Genomic DNA, 18137 nt, shown 5'->3' with positions numbered 1-18137 from the left:
GAATACAGAAAAGATGAGTATTCAAGAATTGAGACTTTAAATGGCATTTTAATTTCTTAACAATAGTTTTGAATGTACCAGTACATCAGCCCCCCGAAAGGGTCTCCATGGACCCAGAGACTACACTCTGAGAAGTGCTGGTCTACGCCCAATACTACCAACCACATGCTCCCGCGTGCCCAGATCAGGCAGCACCAGGGGCCTGCCGCCCACATTGCTCTCATCTACCCTGATCACTAACATCTCTCCACTGCAGCCCATAAACGTTCAGGGCATATAAATGTATATAACTAGCTAAGGACGGATATCTAGATTCTTGCCAATCTTCTGCTACTACAAAAGTGCAGGGACGACTAACCTTGAGCATGGACCTTTTTCTGGATGTGGGAATACATCTAAAGGATTCCTGGAGTGGGATGCAAGGGAAAAGGTAGGAACACAGACTTGCCAAATTGCTCAAAAAAACATGGTATTTTTTAAGTGAAGAAAAGAGCCCCTTCTGGTTGGTCTTCAACCATGGAATCAGGACAGTCCACTGGGTCAAGTGAATTCATCTGCCACATCCCATCTTTGTCCAAAGACAAAGGACAAGATTTAGTTCTGTTCCAAAAGACTCAATTCTCCACAAAATCTTTGTAGAAAAAACAACACTGTTCATCCTGAGTTTTAAAATAAGACATCTTTCAGTGTTTTTCAAAGAACAGAGAAAAGAGAAGCCATTGAAACACTGTGCACACGGGTGCCTAAGGCAAAGCCTCAAAACAGCCCAATGTTTCAGGAAGACTCAGTCGCAAGAACATCAAGAGCTGATGACACTATGCTCAGACTTCACACCAGATCTAGGTGGCCACATGGACACCTGTCGATAAGACAGAGGGGATGTGAGCCTAGAGAAGCAGTGTCTGGGAGCGCTGGGCTCCTGGGTGTCGCCTGGACCCCTTCAGCTGTCTCCACAACTAGGAAGGAAGCCAAAAACACTCACCTCCTCAGCCACTGAATCCCTGTAGTATCTCAGGCTTTGATCAGCAAGGACAAACCAGTGTTTCTTCCACTAAAAGGGAAGGGAAAAACCAGACTCAGCAACCATGCAGCACGTGTACTGCTCCAAGGCAATCCACAGCCAGACTCCTGGGGGCACCTCCCAGAGCACAGGAAAAGCAGAGGGCAGGGGCCCCTCCCAAGAGTGGCAGACACACACAGGCCTCTGCTCAGGCCGCAGGCAGCCATGCGCACATGACGTCAGGGCGCTTGCTAAGCTGCGGCTCCCCCGTGACAAGGCAGCATGGAGAGCTGGGGTGGGCCACAGGCTGTGGGCTCTCTGTAACCCATGGTGGTGTGGCTGGTGAAAAGTGCTTCGCAGTCCTCTATCTCAACTCCAGAGGCTGCAGACTGGGGGCTGGGCCCTCAGAGCTGACAAGTGGCTATGAAAACAGCACCTCCATCCTAAGGTGGCTGTCTGTGAGCCACAGCCACCGGCTGGCTACCCGGAGGGGCACGCCCACCTGCAGCCAGCAGGAGCAAACCAGCCAGCCAGACTCCCAAGTCTTCGCTGTGAGGAGCAAGGAGGGAGACTTGAGTCTTCAGGCAAGGCCAAGGGGAATGATATGGAGAAGAGAGAAAAAGAGGATGTTTTGGCACAGTTGCTCAGGAAGCAAGAAGGGGAACTCAGGAGGGCAGGGTTTCGGGGCCTTGGTATGAACTAGCAGACTCCTCTTTGTGCCTCTTTGGAGGCCTGGTCTTCCAGCCCCAAGCAGGGTCGAGGTGGGGCTGGCAGGTCCAGCTGCAAATGGCTCTCCCTGATGGAGTCTGATGGCAAGAACATACCGCGCTGGCTCTTCCAAGGGCCAGGGCAGAGCTGGCGTCTCTGGCAGAGTCTAGCTGCCCTTGGCTGGTGTCTACTTGGCCTGCCTCGGATGCAACCACAAGCCAACCACACAAGCAGAGGCTTCCCCTGTCCCTGGGAAGGCTGGGCTCTCCGGGAACTTTTAGGGAAGACTACCAGGTAGGGAGCTAGTGCTGTAGAATTGACCCCCTAGCCTGAGGCTGAGATTCTTCCCGGGTGCAGGGGGTGATCTTCTTCAGCAGCCCCCACCTCTCACTGCAGAACCAAGGGTCGGGGAGGCTGTGCACCTCTGCTTCCCTGAGGAAAGGGGGGGAGGTTTCGGCCACGGTCCTGGTCCACCAGACAAGAGGTCATGCTGGAGGTGAGGGATAGAGTCAACGCTCCCACCCCTGCTGGGGACAAGGCCAGGCAGACCCCACACCTGCCCCCCAGCCCTGCACACTCACCTGGCCATCCTCGTACTGCTTGGTCAGCCAGCCTTTCTTGAAGTTCAGCAGGTCAGGCTAAGAAGGGAGAAGAAAGACAGTTCAGAAGAAGGCACACTGAGCTATCCCTGTTGTGGGGAAAGGGTGACTGACTGAGGTGCACCAGGTGCCTCTGTCCAGATGAGGTGGGCAGTGGGAAAAGGCATTTCTCCACTTGCCAGGCACACCGGGATGGCCCACATTGCTCAGGCAGGTGCTGCCCATAAACCCACCACTGATTTGTGTGTCTTCAAGGAAGGAGACGCCGGGCTCAGCGGGCCGACGGGGAGGGAAGGGCATGGCCTCAGTGCCCTGGGGCACAGCAGCGGCTGGGCTGCCCGGATGCTCTGACAGAAGCCTGCCCGGCAGCAGAGGATGGCCCAGAGGGAGAGACAGTTAGTGTTTCACACCAAGGGGAAAATCTGCAGTGACCACTAAAAGGAGAAATCAGAAGTTCTCGCAGAAACCACAGGAAGACGGAGAGAGGAAGACGGAGAGAGGAAGACAAAGGAGCGGAGACCAGGCGTGGTGTTGAGCAAGATGCAGCAGCAACCCTGCCGAGACCTCGAGGCCACCTATCTACCAGGATGAGTTTGAGCCTCCAGGTCTCTGCAAGATGCAAGCCCAGGACAGGAGAGCGGGGGAGCTGTTCCCGCTGGGCTCTACTGCCCCTGTGTCCCTGGGCCTGGGGAGCAGCCCAAGGAAGCACTTTAGGACCACCTGGAGCCCCGCAGGGCCCTGCTTGTGTTTCACAGCTGGGCACCTGGGAAGCCGGCACCTAAAGAGACGGCGATCCTCCTTCCGCTCAGCCCACACGCTCGCTCTCACTGTTCTACAGCTACCTCCACCTCCACCAGAAACAGGCTGCAATGTCTTTCTGTATCTGAAGGACCAGGAAGGAGTTACACGAACTGGGCAAAGTGGCAGGATGACCACCAGAAACACGTGTTCCGGGAGCCTCTGCGCCAAACCTCAGAGCAGCATCCAGACTCCAGGAAAAGACAACCTTCTTCTAGATAAGAAGCCCTCCTGTCCTGGCTCAATTGTGTGTGTGGCTGGTGGCTCCACACCCTAGGGGTAGAAGTGGCCCCAACCATGGGCTTTTCAGAAGGCTGAGGACAAGGCAGAGAGGAGCCCCGGTGACCACGTGCATAGCTGTCCTTCATTCCCAGGGCCTCTGGCCGGCCACTCTCAGCTCCCCAAGGGAGTGACGGTCCCGTCTGGCCACTCCCCACCTGCACCTCTACTGCTGCAGCTCAAGTGACCTCGGGCAAACGCGTGTCTCCTTCTGCCCTGAGACACCAGGAACGAGGCAAGGGCTCCCAGCAAGAAGGGGCTCCTGCCTCCCAAATGTCACAGAAACAAAACACCCAGAGCAAGGACAGAGGCCCCTTGTTGCTGTGGCCCTAGGTCTCTGAAATCAGCATTTTGCTGCTTTGGTCAGGTGGCCTCCTCTACCGGTGGCCTCAGAGCTCAGGATGCCCCCGTGTCCAGAAAAGGGAAAGAAACACAGCATCTGCTTCCCACGCGCAGACACAAAGGCCCGTACAGAGGGGACAGCCAGCATGGACGCACGGACGTAAGCAGACAGTGACCCCGAGTGACAGAAGCAGCAGGAGCAGCGCCTCCAGGCCTCGGTGCGCGGGCGCCTGGGCTCACCGTCAGGGAGGACTCCGTGGACCTCCTGTCCAGTGACTTGGCTCTTCGGTGTGGAGACAGGGGGGAGGCCAAGGTGTCCGGGAGAGGAGCTGTGGGGGCTTCGTTGGGGAGGTCCTGTGGCAGAGAGCAGCCTCCAGTCAGTATGAGCCAGGAAAGTCAGGCAGGGAGTAGGGAGATGGCAGCCGGAGCTGCGGGAGGGTCAAGACTGTTTCCAGGCAAGGACGAGAGCGCTTTGTCTGGGCTCCCATGGCAAGTCTGGGCCAGAGAAGGGACTGAAGCCAGTGTCCCGGGACTCCTCATCCAGCGCCTTCCGCTTTCCCGCAGCAGTTCAAAGACGCATTTGTTGTTAAAGCAGCCTTTTCTTTCAGATGCGCTAGACACCGTCACTCTCCTGTCCCATCCCTGTCCCCTGGCTTCTCGGGGTCCCAGAAGCAAGAGTCCCAGGCTCTCTGCGAGCAGCAGAGCACCTCCTGAGCCCAGACAGGCTGGGGTGGAAGATGAAGACTAGACACAGCAGGGCCACAAGAGGCAGGTGGGCTGCCTGGGAGGAGGAGGAGAATTTCAGAAGAGAGATCTGCCTCACGGACTAAGTAGAGAAGCGAGAGCAACAGCTGCTACTCGAAGGAAAGAGGAAGGAAGGTGCTCAGCCTCATGGCTGGGCTGCCTCAGAGAAAAGAGAGCAGCTGCAGTTATGAGCTGGGATCTAAGGCTCGCTAGACTGGCCTTTAGCAGGGTGGGATGAAGTTCCGACAGGAAGATGCAGAAGACAGGCCTTGCCCTCAAGAAAGTCACTAACTAGAGATGAGACACACGAGCAAACACCTAGGAAGCGAGAGCAGGAAGCCCAGCGGAAGTGCACCCGGGTGTGCCTGGGGCTCCTGTGAGAAGGTGTGGGGCCGCATGCTGATGGGGCCCCAGTGGCCGCACATGGCACCACTGAGGCCTCAGCACTGGCCCCAGGCCCCAGACACTCACCCGTTTCCTGGGAAATGCTCTCTTCTCACTCCGGCCCTGGCGAGTGTCACTTGATGGTGAGGGCCCGGCTGATGAGTTAGTCTCCATGTGCTCTGCCTTCTCAATGTCCAAGGCCTCAAATTTCTCTATGACCTGGGACCTCCTACAAGAGAGGACACGAGGCTGCTGAGGGGGAGACAGCATCCCCCCACAGCCTGAGGCGGGCCTGGTCTTGAGTTGCAGAGGACTCCTTCAGCCAGCACCGCCATGCCGGGCCCATCCCAACCTTCCCTGGGCCTCCCCCTTTGCAAGGGCATGTAGGCTGTGCACACAGGGTATCTGGCCAGTTCACGTGACACCCTGGCCCAAGCTCTCCTCCCACCACCATGGAGAGGGGAAGCCGTGCAGGGGATGGTAGCAACTCAGGGGCAAGGCCTTCCCTTCCCCCGAGCCTGTCCTTGCTCTCTACCCGCCCCCCCCCACCAGAAGCCCCTGCATGGTCTGTTGACACACTTGGCAGTCACACAGCTCATCGCCTGGCCTCCTGTCCTGAGCCACAGATATGATCAGAAGGCAGCCACCGCCTCAGAGGGGGTGGTAGCCTCAGTCCTCATTGCAACCCTCAGCAGACCATGATGCAGCCCCCACCCCAGGGCATCCAAAAGTTAGCAAGAAAAAGGCCCATGAATTAACACTGTTTCTGCCAACAGTAAAAGGAATCAAAAACCAAATTAAAATAAAAACAAAGCAAGTTGATTTCGTGTGAAAGGCCGGTGCATCATCAGGCCATCTACGGCTGGAGACGGAGCTGAGATGGGAGCGAAGCAGGCGAAGGAAGGGCGAGTAACGTCACACAGCGACACAGCAGGAGAAGGTGGAGAGGGGCAAGACCTGAAAGAAAATAAGGCTGGAAAATGAATAAACAGAAAGGGACTGCTTTTTAAAATCAAATAATGGTAAATCAAAATTACCCAAAGAATTAAAGAAACAAAAACCCAAGGAGATCACTGAGAAGGGGAGACCATCCTTGTCCCGGAGTCACAAGGAGTCGCCACAGTGGCTGAGGGCAGGGAGGCCAGGTGGAGCATGTGGGCTGAGGCCTAGTCCTCAACCCCTGGGGGCCTGACACTTGGGCGTTGTTTCAAACTGGGACAACAAGGCCCAAAATGGACTTAGTTGTGCTAAGCCCACATCACCAAGCTGAGACTTCATATCTAAATTTCAGTTTCAACATCTCCTAGAAATGTCTTAAAACAGCCAATCTGGAATTACCTGGTAAGCACTAGTGAGGTGCTGTGTCTGCGAAACTTGTGCTGTCCCCCAAAGGAAGGTGACCTTGCCTGAAACAATGCACTCTTTGCCAGTAACTTCCTTGTCCTGCTCCCTTCTGTCTTTAATTTTATACAAATCCTCAGAGCTCTTTTCTATCCCCTAGATGGGATGCTGATTCACTGAATAAAGCCAATAAGATCTTTAAAATTTACTCAGCTGAATTTTGTTTTTACAAATTTGGTGGCAGTGGTGAGACTCGTAGGAAACTTTGGACAACTTCAAGGACAATGAGAAACACAGCTAGCTCTGATACCTGTGAACTCTGTTTTCAGTCTTTCTCACCATTTCCAAGGGCCATGGGAAAATCCTCTTGGTTCTGAGCTCTGCTCTCTTTGTGTTGAGCTCTTGATCTAATTGGCTTCCTACAGTCCCCCACTCGACTGGACCATGGTGAGAACCGTGGTTAGTTCAGTTTGCAGTACTGCACTTGACTGGAATCTCCCATCCTTGGTTTAGTACTCAGATTCCCTACTGGGGACTTCTGATGGTTTGGTGTGCACTCCCCATGTCACGGGAGTCCTCGTCCACAGTCCCCATTCTTTGGGGTCCCCTGGTTCAGTACTTTCCCTAGTCTCCAGTTCCACATTGAGCACTGCTGATGGTGCACACAAAGCCTTTTAATGGGTTAGTAATATCTCAGTTACTGCTGGTGCATTAGTGTGCCACAAGGTAAAGGCTAGTGAGAATCTCAGAAGCCAAACGCTACAAAATTGGTGGGCACAGGCTGAACACTTAAAAACTCTTAAGAGTGCTTGGCACCTAACTCTAAGAATCCCATGTCAGGATAGGCTGGTCATGGAACAGACACACGAGTGACACTAAGTCACGTGCCAACCTCAAGAAAATTTCCACGCAACAAGGTACACTGTAAACCATCACACAATTCCCAACCCAGCAGCACATCCCTTTAGGTATTAATTTGGTTCTATGAGACTCAAAGGCTTAGCTGGAAGAGACGGGATCTTTAAATTCCAGAGTTGGGCACACTGACTTCCAGCACCCTTATACTTATTTTACAGCTAAGAACTATAGTCCCAGGAACTATAGATACCTACAAAAATGCAAAAATCTTCCTAAAGACAACCCTGAATTACAGGGGCCATTATGGGAGTATTCCAATTAGACGAAATCATTTATTTAAAGAAGTGCACTTAAAAGCAGGGCTTCCTAAATCAAACAAACAGAACGGGATACGTATTTTAATTGGTTTGGAGAAGCTTCCAAAGGCTTCAAGATTCCAAAAACAGTTTCGTTGAAAATTTTGTTGTAAAGGGTAATGAAAAATTAAAGACACAAAACGTACTTAAAACAATACCTAGGTCTCTCTCATTACACTTTCCTGGAAGTACAGCATCAAAACTTGCTCAGACATCAGTATCTCATTTGTAACCAACTGGGCCATTAGAAAAAATTCTGTCCTCAAACATTTTGGGTAAATCCTTCAATACCAACTTGAATGTTTTCATATCTACCTTTGGAGATGGCAGATATGGGCCCTCCCATAGGTGGTGGGGCTCTGGGAAGCTTCCTGGTAAACTGCTACATTATTTTCTGAAACAGCCAAGGAAAACTAAAATGAACGAAAAACCTTGCCAAATTCTGGTAGACACCAGAGGCTACAGAGGGGATCCCGAGAGAACTGGTAGCAGCCAGGGAGCGAGAGTTCATACCAAAATCAGCTCTCCTGAATGCCCAATTGAGAGACCAAAATAAACTTTCACACTGTCCCTCCTTTTCCAAATCCAAACCCACTGGTTCTTGATCCTCTCTCTTCAGGGACAGCTACTACCTTCTTGCTTGTTTTGTGTCCTAAGACCTTGGCTTGGTTTTCTGCCTGGATGGGACATGCAGGTTGCTGGTTCTTTCTTTTGGCTATCTGTGGGAGTAACTCTGGATCTTGGGAAGGCACGAAGTATCCTTTATACCCTCTTTGGGGTCCCCACTTAAACCCTCTGGGGTTCCCCCCACCAGAAGGGGAGGTGTTCCCCCACCAGAGAAACATTTGTCCTGGCTGAAAAGTGACAGGATATTTAAAATAAGTTTTTAAGTAGTTCTGTGGTCAGAGGTTGGCCAAATTGGAAGCTGATAATCAGAGCCTGATATGGCTGCCTAGGCCTTTCTTCCCTAAGCTAAAATGAAACTATATACCAGAAGAAAAGAAAAAGTATCTGAAGCCTCTGTGAAAGGATTTATTAAAACATTCCAAAGAGAAACAGTTCTAAATCCAGAACACAGAAATCTTTTCATTTCCACCTTAATTGGAAATCTCCCTGATACAAAGAAGCAAACTGAGGATAATGTAGCTGGATGGGTGGATCAGCTTATGATACCATTTAAGGCAAAACCCAGAAACCTTTGAGGAATTAGAGCAATTGTTCACAAAACCACAAATTCGGCTCTGGAAACACTTCAAAGTCCATCTATCGTTTTTACCAATACCAAACCCTCCTCTATAGATCTCCAAAGGCTTGTCAAGTATTGTAAAAATTCTGGCCTTAGGAAACAAAAGGCCTTCTAGGAAGCATTTATATTCTTTCCTTGTGCCTTTGTGATGTAAATGTTCTACCTGGTTTCTCTGGGACCTCTTATCTAAGATCTACTCTTTGAAATACAAACTCCAGGGAGAGAATTCTTACCAGAGAAACAAAAGGAGAAAGATTATTTGGAACATGAGTAAATGAAAAAAGTGTCTTCTCCATAAAAATAAAAGCTTTTGCCATCTTACCACGTGACCTTATTTCATCTGCCAGAAACACAATTTGGATCCAACTTATAACTAGTGCATTTTATATTAATGTATCTCTCCATGGCTAAAATTTTAGAATGGAAGCTATTGTGTGTGTGTGTGTGTGTGTGTGTTTTCTACCTATGGATGGTATTGCCAAAATTAATTTGTAAAAGAGCTCTCTCAGGTCATGATCTCACAGTCCATGAGTTCAAGCCCTGCATTACGCTGTGCTGACAGCTCAGAGCTTGGAGCCTACTTTGGATTCTGTCTCTCTCTCTCTGTCCCTCCCCTGCATGCATGCTCTCTCTCAAAAAATAAACATTTTTTTAAAAGAAGCTCTATTTAATTGGGTTCAAGAAAATAAAGTGCTTATATGAATTAAGTATTAACAATATTCTAAAAATTATAACAGAGAGCAACCTAATGCTTTTTAGGTTCATGTGATCTAGGAAAATATTCAGTATTAATACTGATTTAAGTCTGCTAACTTAGTTAGAAATGACATGTCTTCAGAGTTATCAGCATTAACTCTAATACCTTCCTACAACTTTTATTCTATCTAGGTTTATTGGTCAAAAAGCTGATGGAGCCTATGTTATATAACACAGGATGTTGGCTGACTTTGTCCAAATGTTTCACGAAGTTTTCATGGGTAGTCTAAACCCAACTGATCTATGAACTGAGATATGCATTTTTAGGTGAACTTTTCAGTAATAATTATATTTTTGGTATGTCTACTTTAATGGTTTCCCCAAATCTTTTTCATAACTTAAAGATCTGAAGAGTTTTACTAAATTAAATGATGAGTAGTCAATGAATGCTTAGATCATTTCCAAATAAAATACTGAAACATTAATTGCCGAACATTGGTTTATCTACTTTCTTATTATAAAGAAATTAAAGATATTTGGGTCTATTAATGAACATATTTTGTGCTATACTGAAAAATCTATTATGAGAAAGCATGTTTCCAGAACATACAAAATGTATTTATAAATTTGCCAAGCCACAGAATGCTAACATAAGACCGTTCACAATTATTTACTACTCTTTCACAAGAAATTAAGGTTTTTAGGGGTTAAAAATTCAATCATATGTAGGATGTTTCTGGTAAAAGATATGAGGAATGGAGATCCGTTATTGATGAAGGAAAAGAAAGTAATTTTATCCCGAAGTGAGAATAGTTGTCTCATTTTTCAGAATGAAAAAGATAAAAAACAAGACAAAATCAGAATGTAAGAAAGAAAACTGGAAAAGGTCTGTGGAAAAGGAATCTTGGGAAAAGAAATTTTATACATAATCAGGCTAACATTAAAATGAACTTTAAAAAAAGATAACTATTAACATCCAAAGGTGGTACAATATCAGAATTTGATTTTCTCTCTTAAAATAAGAACAAAGTTTTCTAGGACTATTGGTCTGCCATTGTGAAAGGGTTTTTACTTTTTAATCAACCTGCTGAGAAAACAAAGATTTTGTGTCTTATCAAAATAATAACCTGTTTCATGTTGTCTTTATCAGGTCTTTGATTACTGAAGAAATCCTCTACTAAAAGGAGATAGGGCTTTTGCTGTTGTTTTACAATTGTGTAACTTTCTGTATTTGCCTATAAAGTCTATAATTGCCACTTTGGTTAAATGATAGCCAAGTGCTGTTTCATACCGATCTAAGATCCTATGTGACCAAGTGTTTTAAAACCTTTTGATATTTTGATAAACTTCCCAAAACTGCAATTCTAAATGAAGTCTTCTTGACCTAGCAGTAACTTTGGGATTTTTCAGAAGACCCCTAAAAATCATAAAAGATTCACTCTCTCCTTATAAAAGAGAGATGTTCACTAATCAGGCTTATTTGACACATTACTGCGTGGAAAGCATTATCAAATAAGTGACGCTATGTCTTCTTAGGCTCTGATATATCCTGATGCAATGTCATAATTCTAGCTGTTATCTACAATGTTGAGCCTCACAAAAATAACCAAATTTCCCTGTCATTTCTCTTAGTGAACTCTCATCTGATCTTTAACTACGGGCATTTTTAAGTCTTTGGTCATTTACAGAGAATTATTGTTTTACTCTGATGCTTTAACTTTTTAAAAATGTTTATTCATTTTTGAGAGACAGAGCACGAGTGGGGGAGGGGCAGAGTGAGGGGGAGACAGACTCCAAAGCAGGCTCCAGGCTCCGAGCTGTCAGCACAGAGCCCAACGTGGGGCTCAAACCCATGAACTGTGTGATTATGACCTAAGCCAAAGTCAGATGCTAAACCAACTGAGCCACCCAGGCACCGCTACTCTGATGCTTTTACAGAAGTGTTCAAGGAAAGGACTTTGACAAGTGACTTCTAATAACTTTAAGACCATAAAAATGAACTGGGGAAGAATTTCCAGAATGAATGGAAAAACTGGATTCAAGCAGAACAGGAATTAATTACATAGGACTGAATGAACTGAGGATGATTATAATTTTACATGATCATTTGTCTGAAACGTTGCTAGTTCCTTACTGTTTTGCTTTTTCAGATATAGGGAGACCTTTTCACTTAAGGGATCTATGTATGACCTACAGCAATTTGGTAGGGCATACTTTTGTAAACAGACAAAACAGCTACGTTTTCTCTCTACCGGATACCTCCAGAATTTGTAAACTCTTAAGTATTCTTTTCATGGCAATATAGTTATTTGTTTAAGTTCAATGAAAATCTGTTCTCCCTGTAAGAGGACACCACTGGAAACATTGGCTTTATTACCGAGGCTTTGACTAGAATGTTTCATTTCAGAGATATGCACAGACTCAGATAGGACCAGACAGCTTTAAGGAGCTGCTTGCAAAACTCAGGTTGGCTACCTTGCTCCAGGGTTCCTAGCAGCCTTCCAGGTACTAATAAGGAAGGTCACTTCCTGACAGGTCTATGAACCTCAGGACATTTGGGGGGAACTCTGAGAAGAGAGAAATTCACCCAAACTATAGGTACTGCAGGTAGAATCTAATGGCGAGTCCTTGGTTTGGCTTCCTGGCCTCAGAGACGAGATCAAAGTTCCAGCAAAGGTGTCTTAAAAAGAGCTTGTATGGTTAACTGCTATTCTTGCTGTACTTACAAAATCAGGCCAAGTGTAAGGTAAGCCAAGTAATTTTACTGTGACTATCTTAAAAAACAATGGGAATAACTGTAGAGAGAAAACCTCTGCATCTTTGTAGGTATGAGATTTTAGTCTGTTAATTGTCTTTGAGGGTTGGCTCCATGTACGTAACTTGCACTGGCTCCTGAGCTCCAGTTGTTGCAAATATCTGGCTAGGACTCTCTAATCTAACATTTCCACTTTTCTCTCCTCCTTTTGCTTTGGAACCACTAAGAACAAAGACTGCCTTTAAGGGTCCTCCTCACTTCCCAGATGGCAACCAAACTTTAGATAACTGAGCCTTGGGTCTACATCTCTCAATTAAAAAGGGCCCCAGCAGCTGGAGACCTCAAAAACAAAGAAGAAAATTGGCTGATATCAAAAGGCTGCTTCTATCCAAGATGCTGTATCGACTTCATTCTTTAAACATGAAATGAAGTTCTTTCTTCTTCTCTTTCCTTTACTCTGGCACTGGTCTGGAAAGAATGCCATCATCCATCTCTCTCAGCCCATTACCAAGGGAGGGTGGTGGGGTAGGGTGCGGGCACCTTTCAGATTGCCAGATTTATCATAAACAAAGAGCTCTTATCTGTCCATTGATACTACAGAGCTCTTGGTGTCCATGACCAATTTCTCTTCTAGTCCCAAGTGACCCCCTGACCTTAGGCATCACTTACAGAATCTGACTTTTACCTCCAGAACATCTAGTGCCCCGTTTTCACCTTTCTATGATTATAACTGTACTCACCAATACAAATTTCTTAAGCAAAGCATAGTACATTTGCGTTCTGGTGTTCTTGTGATTATCTAAGTGAGATCTGTCTCCCATTACAAAAAAGATCTCACCAGCAGTACCCATCTTTAGAAGGCCAAAGTTGTTCTTGATAACAGGATATGCCCTGGTTATCTTTCAGCTAAATAAGAAAATGTCTGAGCTGTGGTCAATGCCACTTACCGCACCTGGATTAATACTTCTGTGGAAGTTGAAACCTGGCTACATTAAATCACTGAAAAAGCACTTAAAAAAGTGACTCCTTCGGGGTACCTGGGGGGTTGAGTCAGTTTAGACTTCGGCTCAGGTCATGATCTCGCAGTTTGAGAGTTTGAGCCCCACATCAGGCTCTGTGTTGACAACTAGGAGCCTGGAGTCTGCTTCAGATTCTGTGTCTCCTTTTCTGCNCAAAAAAATGAATAAACATTTAAAAAAATTACAAAAAAGAGTGACTTCTTCAATGGAGGTCATCTGAATTTGATTGGTTTTGGGTCTCGGGGACTATGGATCCAAAACACACTCCAGATCCCTGGAATTTTCCTGCTTAAAATGAGCACAGTAGTCTCCCCTGTGTACTGTATTCTCTCGAAAGCTTTAAATGCATGTTTGCAGCCTCCAACCACAAAGCAGATGAAGTCCCCAAGACTGGAACATCAGAAAGGAATGTCGACAATAACGGACTTAAAAAACAAAACAAAACAAAAAACGTGAACCCGAAGTTGTGACCTGTGAGTATCACAGAGATTCAGCAAAAAACGTCATGACTTGTGAGAACCACAAGGAACAGCAAAAACAGCAAGGATCTGAGCAGTAGCTGGGAGTGGTGCTAAGGTCTTGAACTGTGATCACATCTCAGTTGAGAGTCTGATCAAAAGGGGAGGGGGAATTGTGGGGCGCCTGGCTGGTGAAGTCAAGGAGCATACAACTCTTGATCTCAGGTCTATGAGTTCAAGCCCCGTGCTGGGTGTAGAGATTACTTAAATAGATAAATAACCTTTAAATAAAAGTAGGGGGAGAGATTAAAGAAAAAGACAACAGACCCAGAATAGTCACTTGTACTAAATCCAAGTCACCAAATGGTAGTTAATATCTAACTCAATTATAGTTTCAACCTTTCCCAGGCATGGAATCTTAAGCCAGTAAATTTGGAATTACCAAGTCAGCACTAGTGAGTAATCTACCTGATAGACCCCTGCTGTCCCTCACAGGAAGGTGACCTTGCCCAAAACAATGTACTCTTTGCTATCATTAACTTCCTTGTTCCACCCCCTCTGGCCATAAAAGCCTCTCCCTTCTATCTATAAAAAGTTTTCATTTTGTACAGCTCTTCGGAGCTCCTTTCTATTTGATAGATGGGATGTTGCCTGATTCATGAATTCTTGGATAAAGCCAATAAGATCTTTAAAGTTTATTCAGTTGAATTTTGTTGTTCACAACATTGACATGTCACTAGGACCAAGGCCTGCCCTCCCAGGGACACCCAAGCAAGCGCCCCAAGGTCACGTCACAGGAAGGGTTTTACTTGCTGTTTGGTTTAGTGGCAGAGTCAAGGGAAAGCAAATGAAGGGCCTCTGAGCCCCAAAAATAGAAATCGAAGTGAAGACTAATATCTAACTCTAGAAGGAAAAGAGGAAATGAGCTCAAATCCTGAGGCCCCACCAAGAGACTCAGGAAGGGTTACCCGTAGAAATGGATCTCGTAGGGTTTCTTCATCACAGAAGCTTGGGTGCCCTGGGTTCTTCACCTCTCTCTGTGCTCACACACAAAGCAGGAGCTCTGGTGCCCTAAACTTCTGCAGAATCTTGTCCAGGAAAAGAGCTTGCTCCCAGGCCAACAGGCAGCAGTGGCTGAGGGAAGGCGGCAAGAGAGGGTGCGCGCGGCGAGCACAGGAAGCTCAGGCAGCGGCAGGAGCTCCTGGGGACTGCACAGCCTGCTTTAGCAGATGAGGACTTAGGGCCCCCGCACGGACCTAGATACCACCACTTGCAGAACGAAGAGCCCCTCCAACTGACCCTGGGGCCTAGAAAGCCCTGGGGAAGGCCGCACGAACAGTGCCCCACCAAGTCACATGTGACTCGCATGCTGCCAGCCTGCCAGGGCTGCAGAGAGGAGTCAGATGAGAAAAGAAAAGTGGCACTTGATGCGGCCTCTCTGCACAGAGGGGGTTTCTGGTGAGGTCAGCCGTGGCTTATTTTGCAAGGTGAGGGAGATTTTAAACTGGTTCCCTTAAGGTACTGCAGGTGTGGTGGGGAACGTCCCCCAAGCGGAACAGAAAGGAGGCCCCTGCACCTGTGCCCCACCTGACCGCTCCAGCTTCCCGGCCCAGGGGATGGGCAGGACCACACAAGAGCTGGCCCTGGTGTCAGTCACCAGGAGTTTAACAAGGGCCGTGGCCTCCCCCATGCTTGTTTGGCAGTGACTCACCATCCAAGAAACACTTGAAAAGCTCTGGTGCAAATCTGCAGAGCAGATCTGAGCGGCCCAAAAAGGACTACTTCAGGGCCATGGCCTGTTAGGAGACCAACCCCCACTGTACCCCCCCAATCTGGCTCCTGGGCAGGCCTGTCTCAGCTGTGGCGGATGTCCTGCCAATACGGGGTTCTGCTCTATTCAACCAGGATGGAGGAATACAATCAAGTGCAGGGTGAGCTAGAGCACAGGCCTTGCAAAGTGACAGCAGCCAATCAGATGTCATTAGGGTAAGAAAGTAACATTATAATGTTAGGATGCAGAGCTGGTGGGCTCCAGGGGTGCCAACACCAGGTGAAAACCCACCTCCATGGTGGCAAGGAGCATGCAGAGAGGGAAGCCCCAGAGATGCCATCTACCCCAGGCTACTAGACAAGAACAAGTTCAAAGCCAAGCAGGTGTGCTGAATGTTAATTCTTCGGTCTGCCGCTAACCCAGGGCACAGCTGCCCACTCGGGAGCCTCTAGGACCCGCAGCCTGCCTGTTGGCCAGTGCAAAGCCTCCTCTGCCCTGGCCCACAGGCCTCCTAAGTCTCTGGCAAGCCGCTTCGCTTATCTATTTACTTAACTGCTTCAAGGGCCGCCTTATTCCCATCCTGGGTCACATTGTGGGAGCAGGGTCCTCCAGTTAAGGGCCCTTGTGCATCCTAGCTCTGCTACACCAGGCTGTCCCTGTGAGGAGTCACCCTGCTCATCTCTGTATGGGACACAGGCACCTCTTGGGGTTGCTAACCAAAGAAGACAGCCAAGGGCTTAAAGGCCACCTCTCAGGCAACAGGTCAGCTTCCTTCTCCCTCTGCCTAGGAATCAGGCACATGTTTTCTGCTCTTTTTAAGACCAACAACTCTGGGCACCTCCTCCTTATTCTGGAGGTGGACCCACAAGTCCAAGGCCCTTTCTACCCGGGGCTTTGGGCGAGCAGGTGGGTATTAAGGGAGCAGGAGAGAAAGGCACCCTGCTCACAGCTGGCCCCTCAAGGGGGGCAGTTCATTGCCACCCTGGCCTGTCCCCACAGCATGCCCCAACTCTGAGCTTTACTTAGGCTTGGGCAGGGTGGGGATGACATTCTGTGAATGCAAGTTTGAACCTCTTTTTTGGAAAGTGAACTTCTTCGGGAACCCAATGAAAATTATGGATTTTTCTTTTCCCAGAAAAATGCATATGGACTCGCCAATCATTTAGAGAGGTTTACAGACCTCCAGCAGTTCGCTCCCGGACCTGGGTGAGATCCCGGTTGTTGAGCCTCCATTTACAGACTCAGGGATAGAAGCACCTATTGGAAGGGGGCACTCCAGTGCCGTGACCCAGGCCAGGGCCTCAGAGATGGAACCAAGCTCTTTCCACAGCTCTCGGGGAAGCACAGGACCAGTGGAACAAGAAAAAGGGAGGACAGAGCCTTCCTGTCTTCACACCACAGGTGAGCTGCATGCCTCTGTCGTAGGCCCCATCTCTAAACCCCGTCTCTCCCCAGGAAGCTGTGGTTCTGCCAGCCTCCCCACTTCACATTTCTGCCAAGCCCAGGGGAAGACCCATGCTGCTGGGCACTCAGGAACCTTGGAGGCCATCTCTGCTTGCCTGGGACTTCCTGTGGCTGCCCACCCTTCCTTCTTCGGTGCCCTCCACCCGTGCCAGGAGTCTAAGGGCCAGGGGAGCCCCAACTGCACCTCTGGGCTCTTCCTGCCTCACAGGCACCTCCGAGAACAGTAATGGACCAGCCACATAAGGCCCAGGAGCCCTTAATGTCTCAGTGCTAGGAGGCACTCGCAGGAAGCAGCTGGCCTCCGGCCTAGATCTCTGGATGTCCACAGATCCTACATTTCTGGCTCCCGGGGGCTGAGTTCCGTGACCAGGGCCCGGGCTCAGAAAGGAAAGGCTCCCTACATGGTCTGAACAGAAAGGAAGAGCAAGTGTGCTCCCCCAAGGAACGCTTCGGGAACATGTGTGCATGCGTGTGGGAGGTGAGGAGAAGAAATGTGTTAGAGTGTGTGTGTGAGGAGAGTGTAAAAAGCATGTAAAAGAATACAGGTGTGTGTGTGTGTGTGTGTGTGTGTTTCTGTGTATGAGAGAAAGACTATAAAGGAGGGGGCGTGTGTCTGTGCACATGTGGCCCTCTAATCCCCTCCTTACCTCCGCTCGTTGCCAAACAGACGGGCCACCTCTTCCCTGCCAGGGCTCCGGGCCCGAGTCCTACGCTCCAGCCGCCTTCTCTCCACCTGGAAGGCTTCTCGGTGGCTGATCCTGACGGCCTTAGGGACGTCGGCCAGAGTGGCATACTGCCTGCTGGCTTTAAAGGCAAAGGTGCGCCCCAGTCTCTCTGCTCCCCGCCCCCCAGCACTGCTGGAATCCATGTGGGCGGGGGGCTGGCTGGCCACATCCAGGGAGCTGCCGCAGACTGCTCGGCCGGGGAGTCGAGAACCTGGGGAAGGAAGGGGGTGGCCAAGCTCCTGGGAGGGCGGTCCGGGGCCACTATACCTGTTGTTGGGGGTGCTGGGGCTGGGAGGGGAGAGCGGTGGTGGCAGCTGCTGCTCTTCGGCCTTCAAGTCCTGCTTGGTCTTCTCCAGGGAGAAGTAGCCGCTCTCTACCCGGACTTTGCGGCCACAGTCCATGCGGTCGCTGCTCATGGTGCTCTCCTCTGGAAGAGAGAATGGGGAGGCGGGAGATACAGTTAGCCTGCTGCCATCTTTGGTTTCTGGGAACTTTCTGAAGTCATACATGGCTTGCCCTAGGGCAGAAGCATGGGAGGGGAATGAAATACCCTTCCCACACACGTTCCTCACCCATCTCTCTTCTAATCTGGCT

At 48.8% G+C, this 18137-nt stretch overlaps 1 protein-coding gene across 3 annotated transcripts in view; it reads right to left on the bottom strand.

Moving 5' to 3' along the window:
* MPRIP (myosin phosphatase Rho interacting protein) overlaps positions 1–18137 on the bottom strand; it is a 151452-nt gene that overhangs the window by 39661 nt on the left and 93654 nt on the right. For 2 of the 3 annotated variants that reach the window (XM_077746829.1, XM_077746828.1), the window contains exons 7-11: positions 17811–17970; positions 4942–5083; positions 3967–4080; positions 2290–2346; positions 983–1051 (exon numbers count right to left, since the gene is read on the bottom strand). In XM_077746829.1, coding sequence (XP_077602955.1) covers positions 983–1051; positions 2290–2346; positions 3967–4080; positions 4942–5083; positions 17811–17970 — 542 coding nt within the window. Of the gene's footprint in view, positions 1–982; positions 1052–2289; positions 2347–3966; positions 4081–4941; positions 5084–17465; positions 17971–18137 lie in introns of all 3 variants that reach the window. The other variant, XM_077746830.1, reaches the window with a different exon arrangement.

Source organism: Crocuta crocuta, unplaced genomic scaffold (genome assembly GCF_008692635.1).
Source record: "Crocuta crocuta isolate KB4526 unplaced genomic scaffold, BGI_CrCroc_1.0 scaffold139, whole genome shotgun sequence".
NCBI lineage: Eukaryota > Metazoa > Chordata > Mammalia > Carnivora > Hyaenidae > Crocuta > Crocuta crocuta.
Note: the sequence above shows the minus strand (reverse complement) of the source record. Positions and strands in the feature narration are given on the sequence as shown.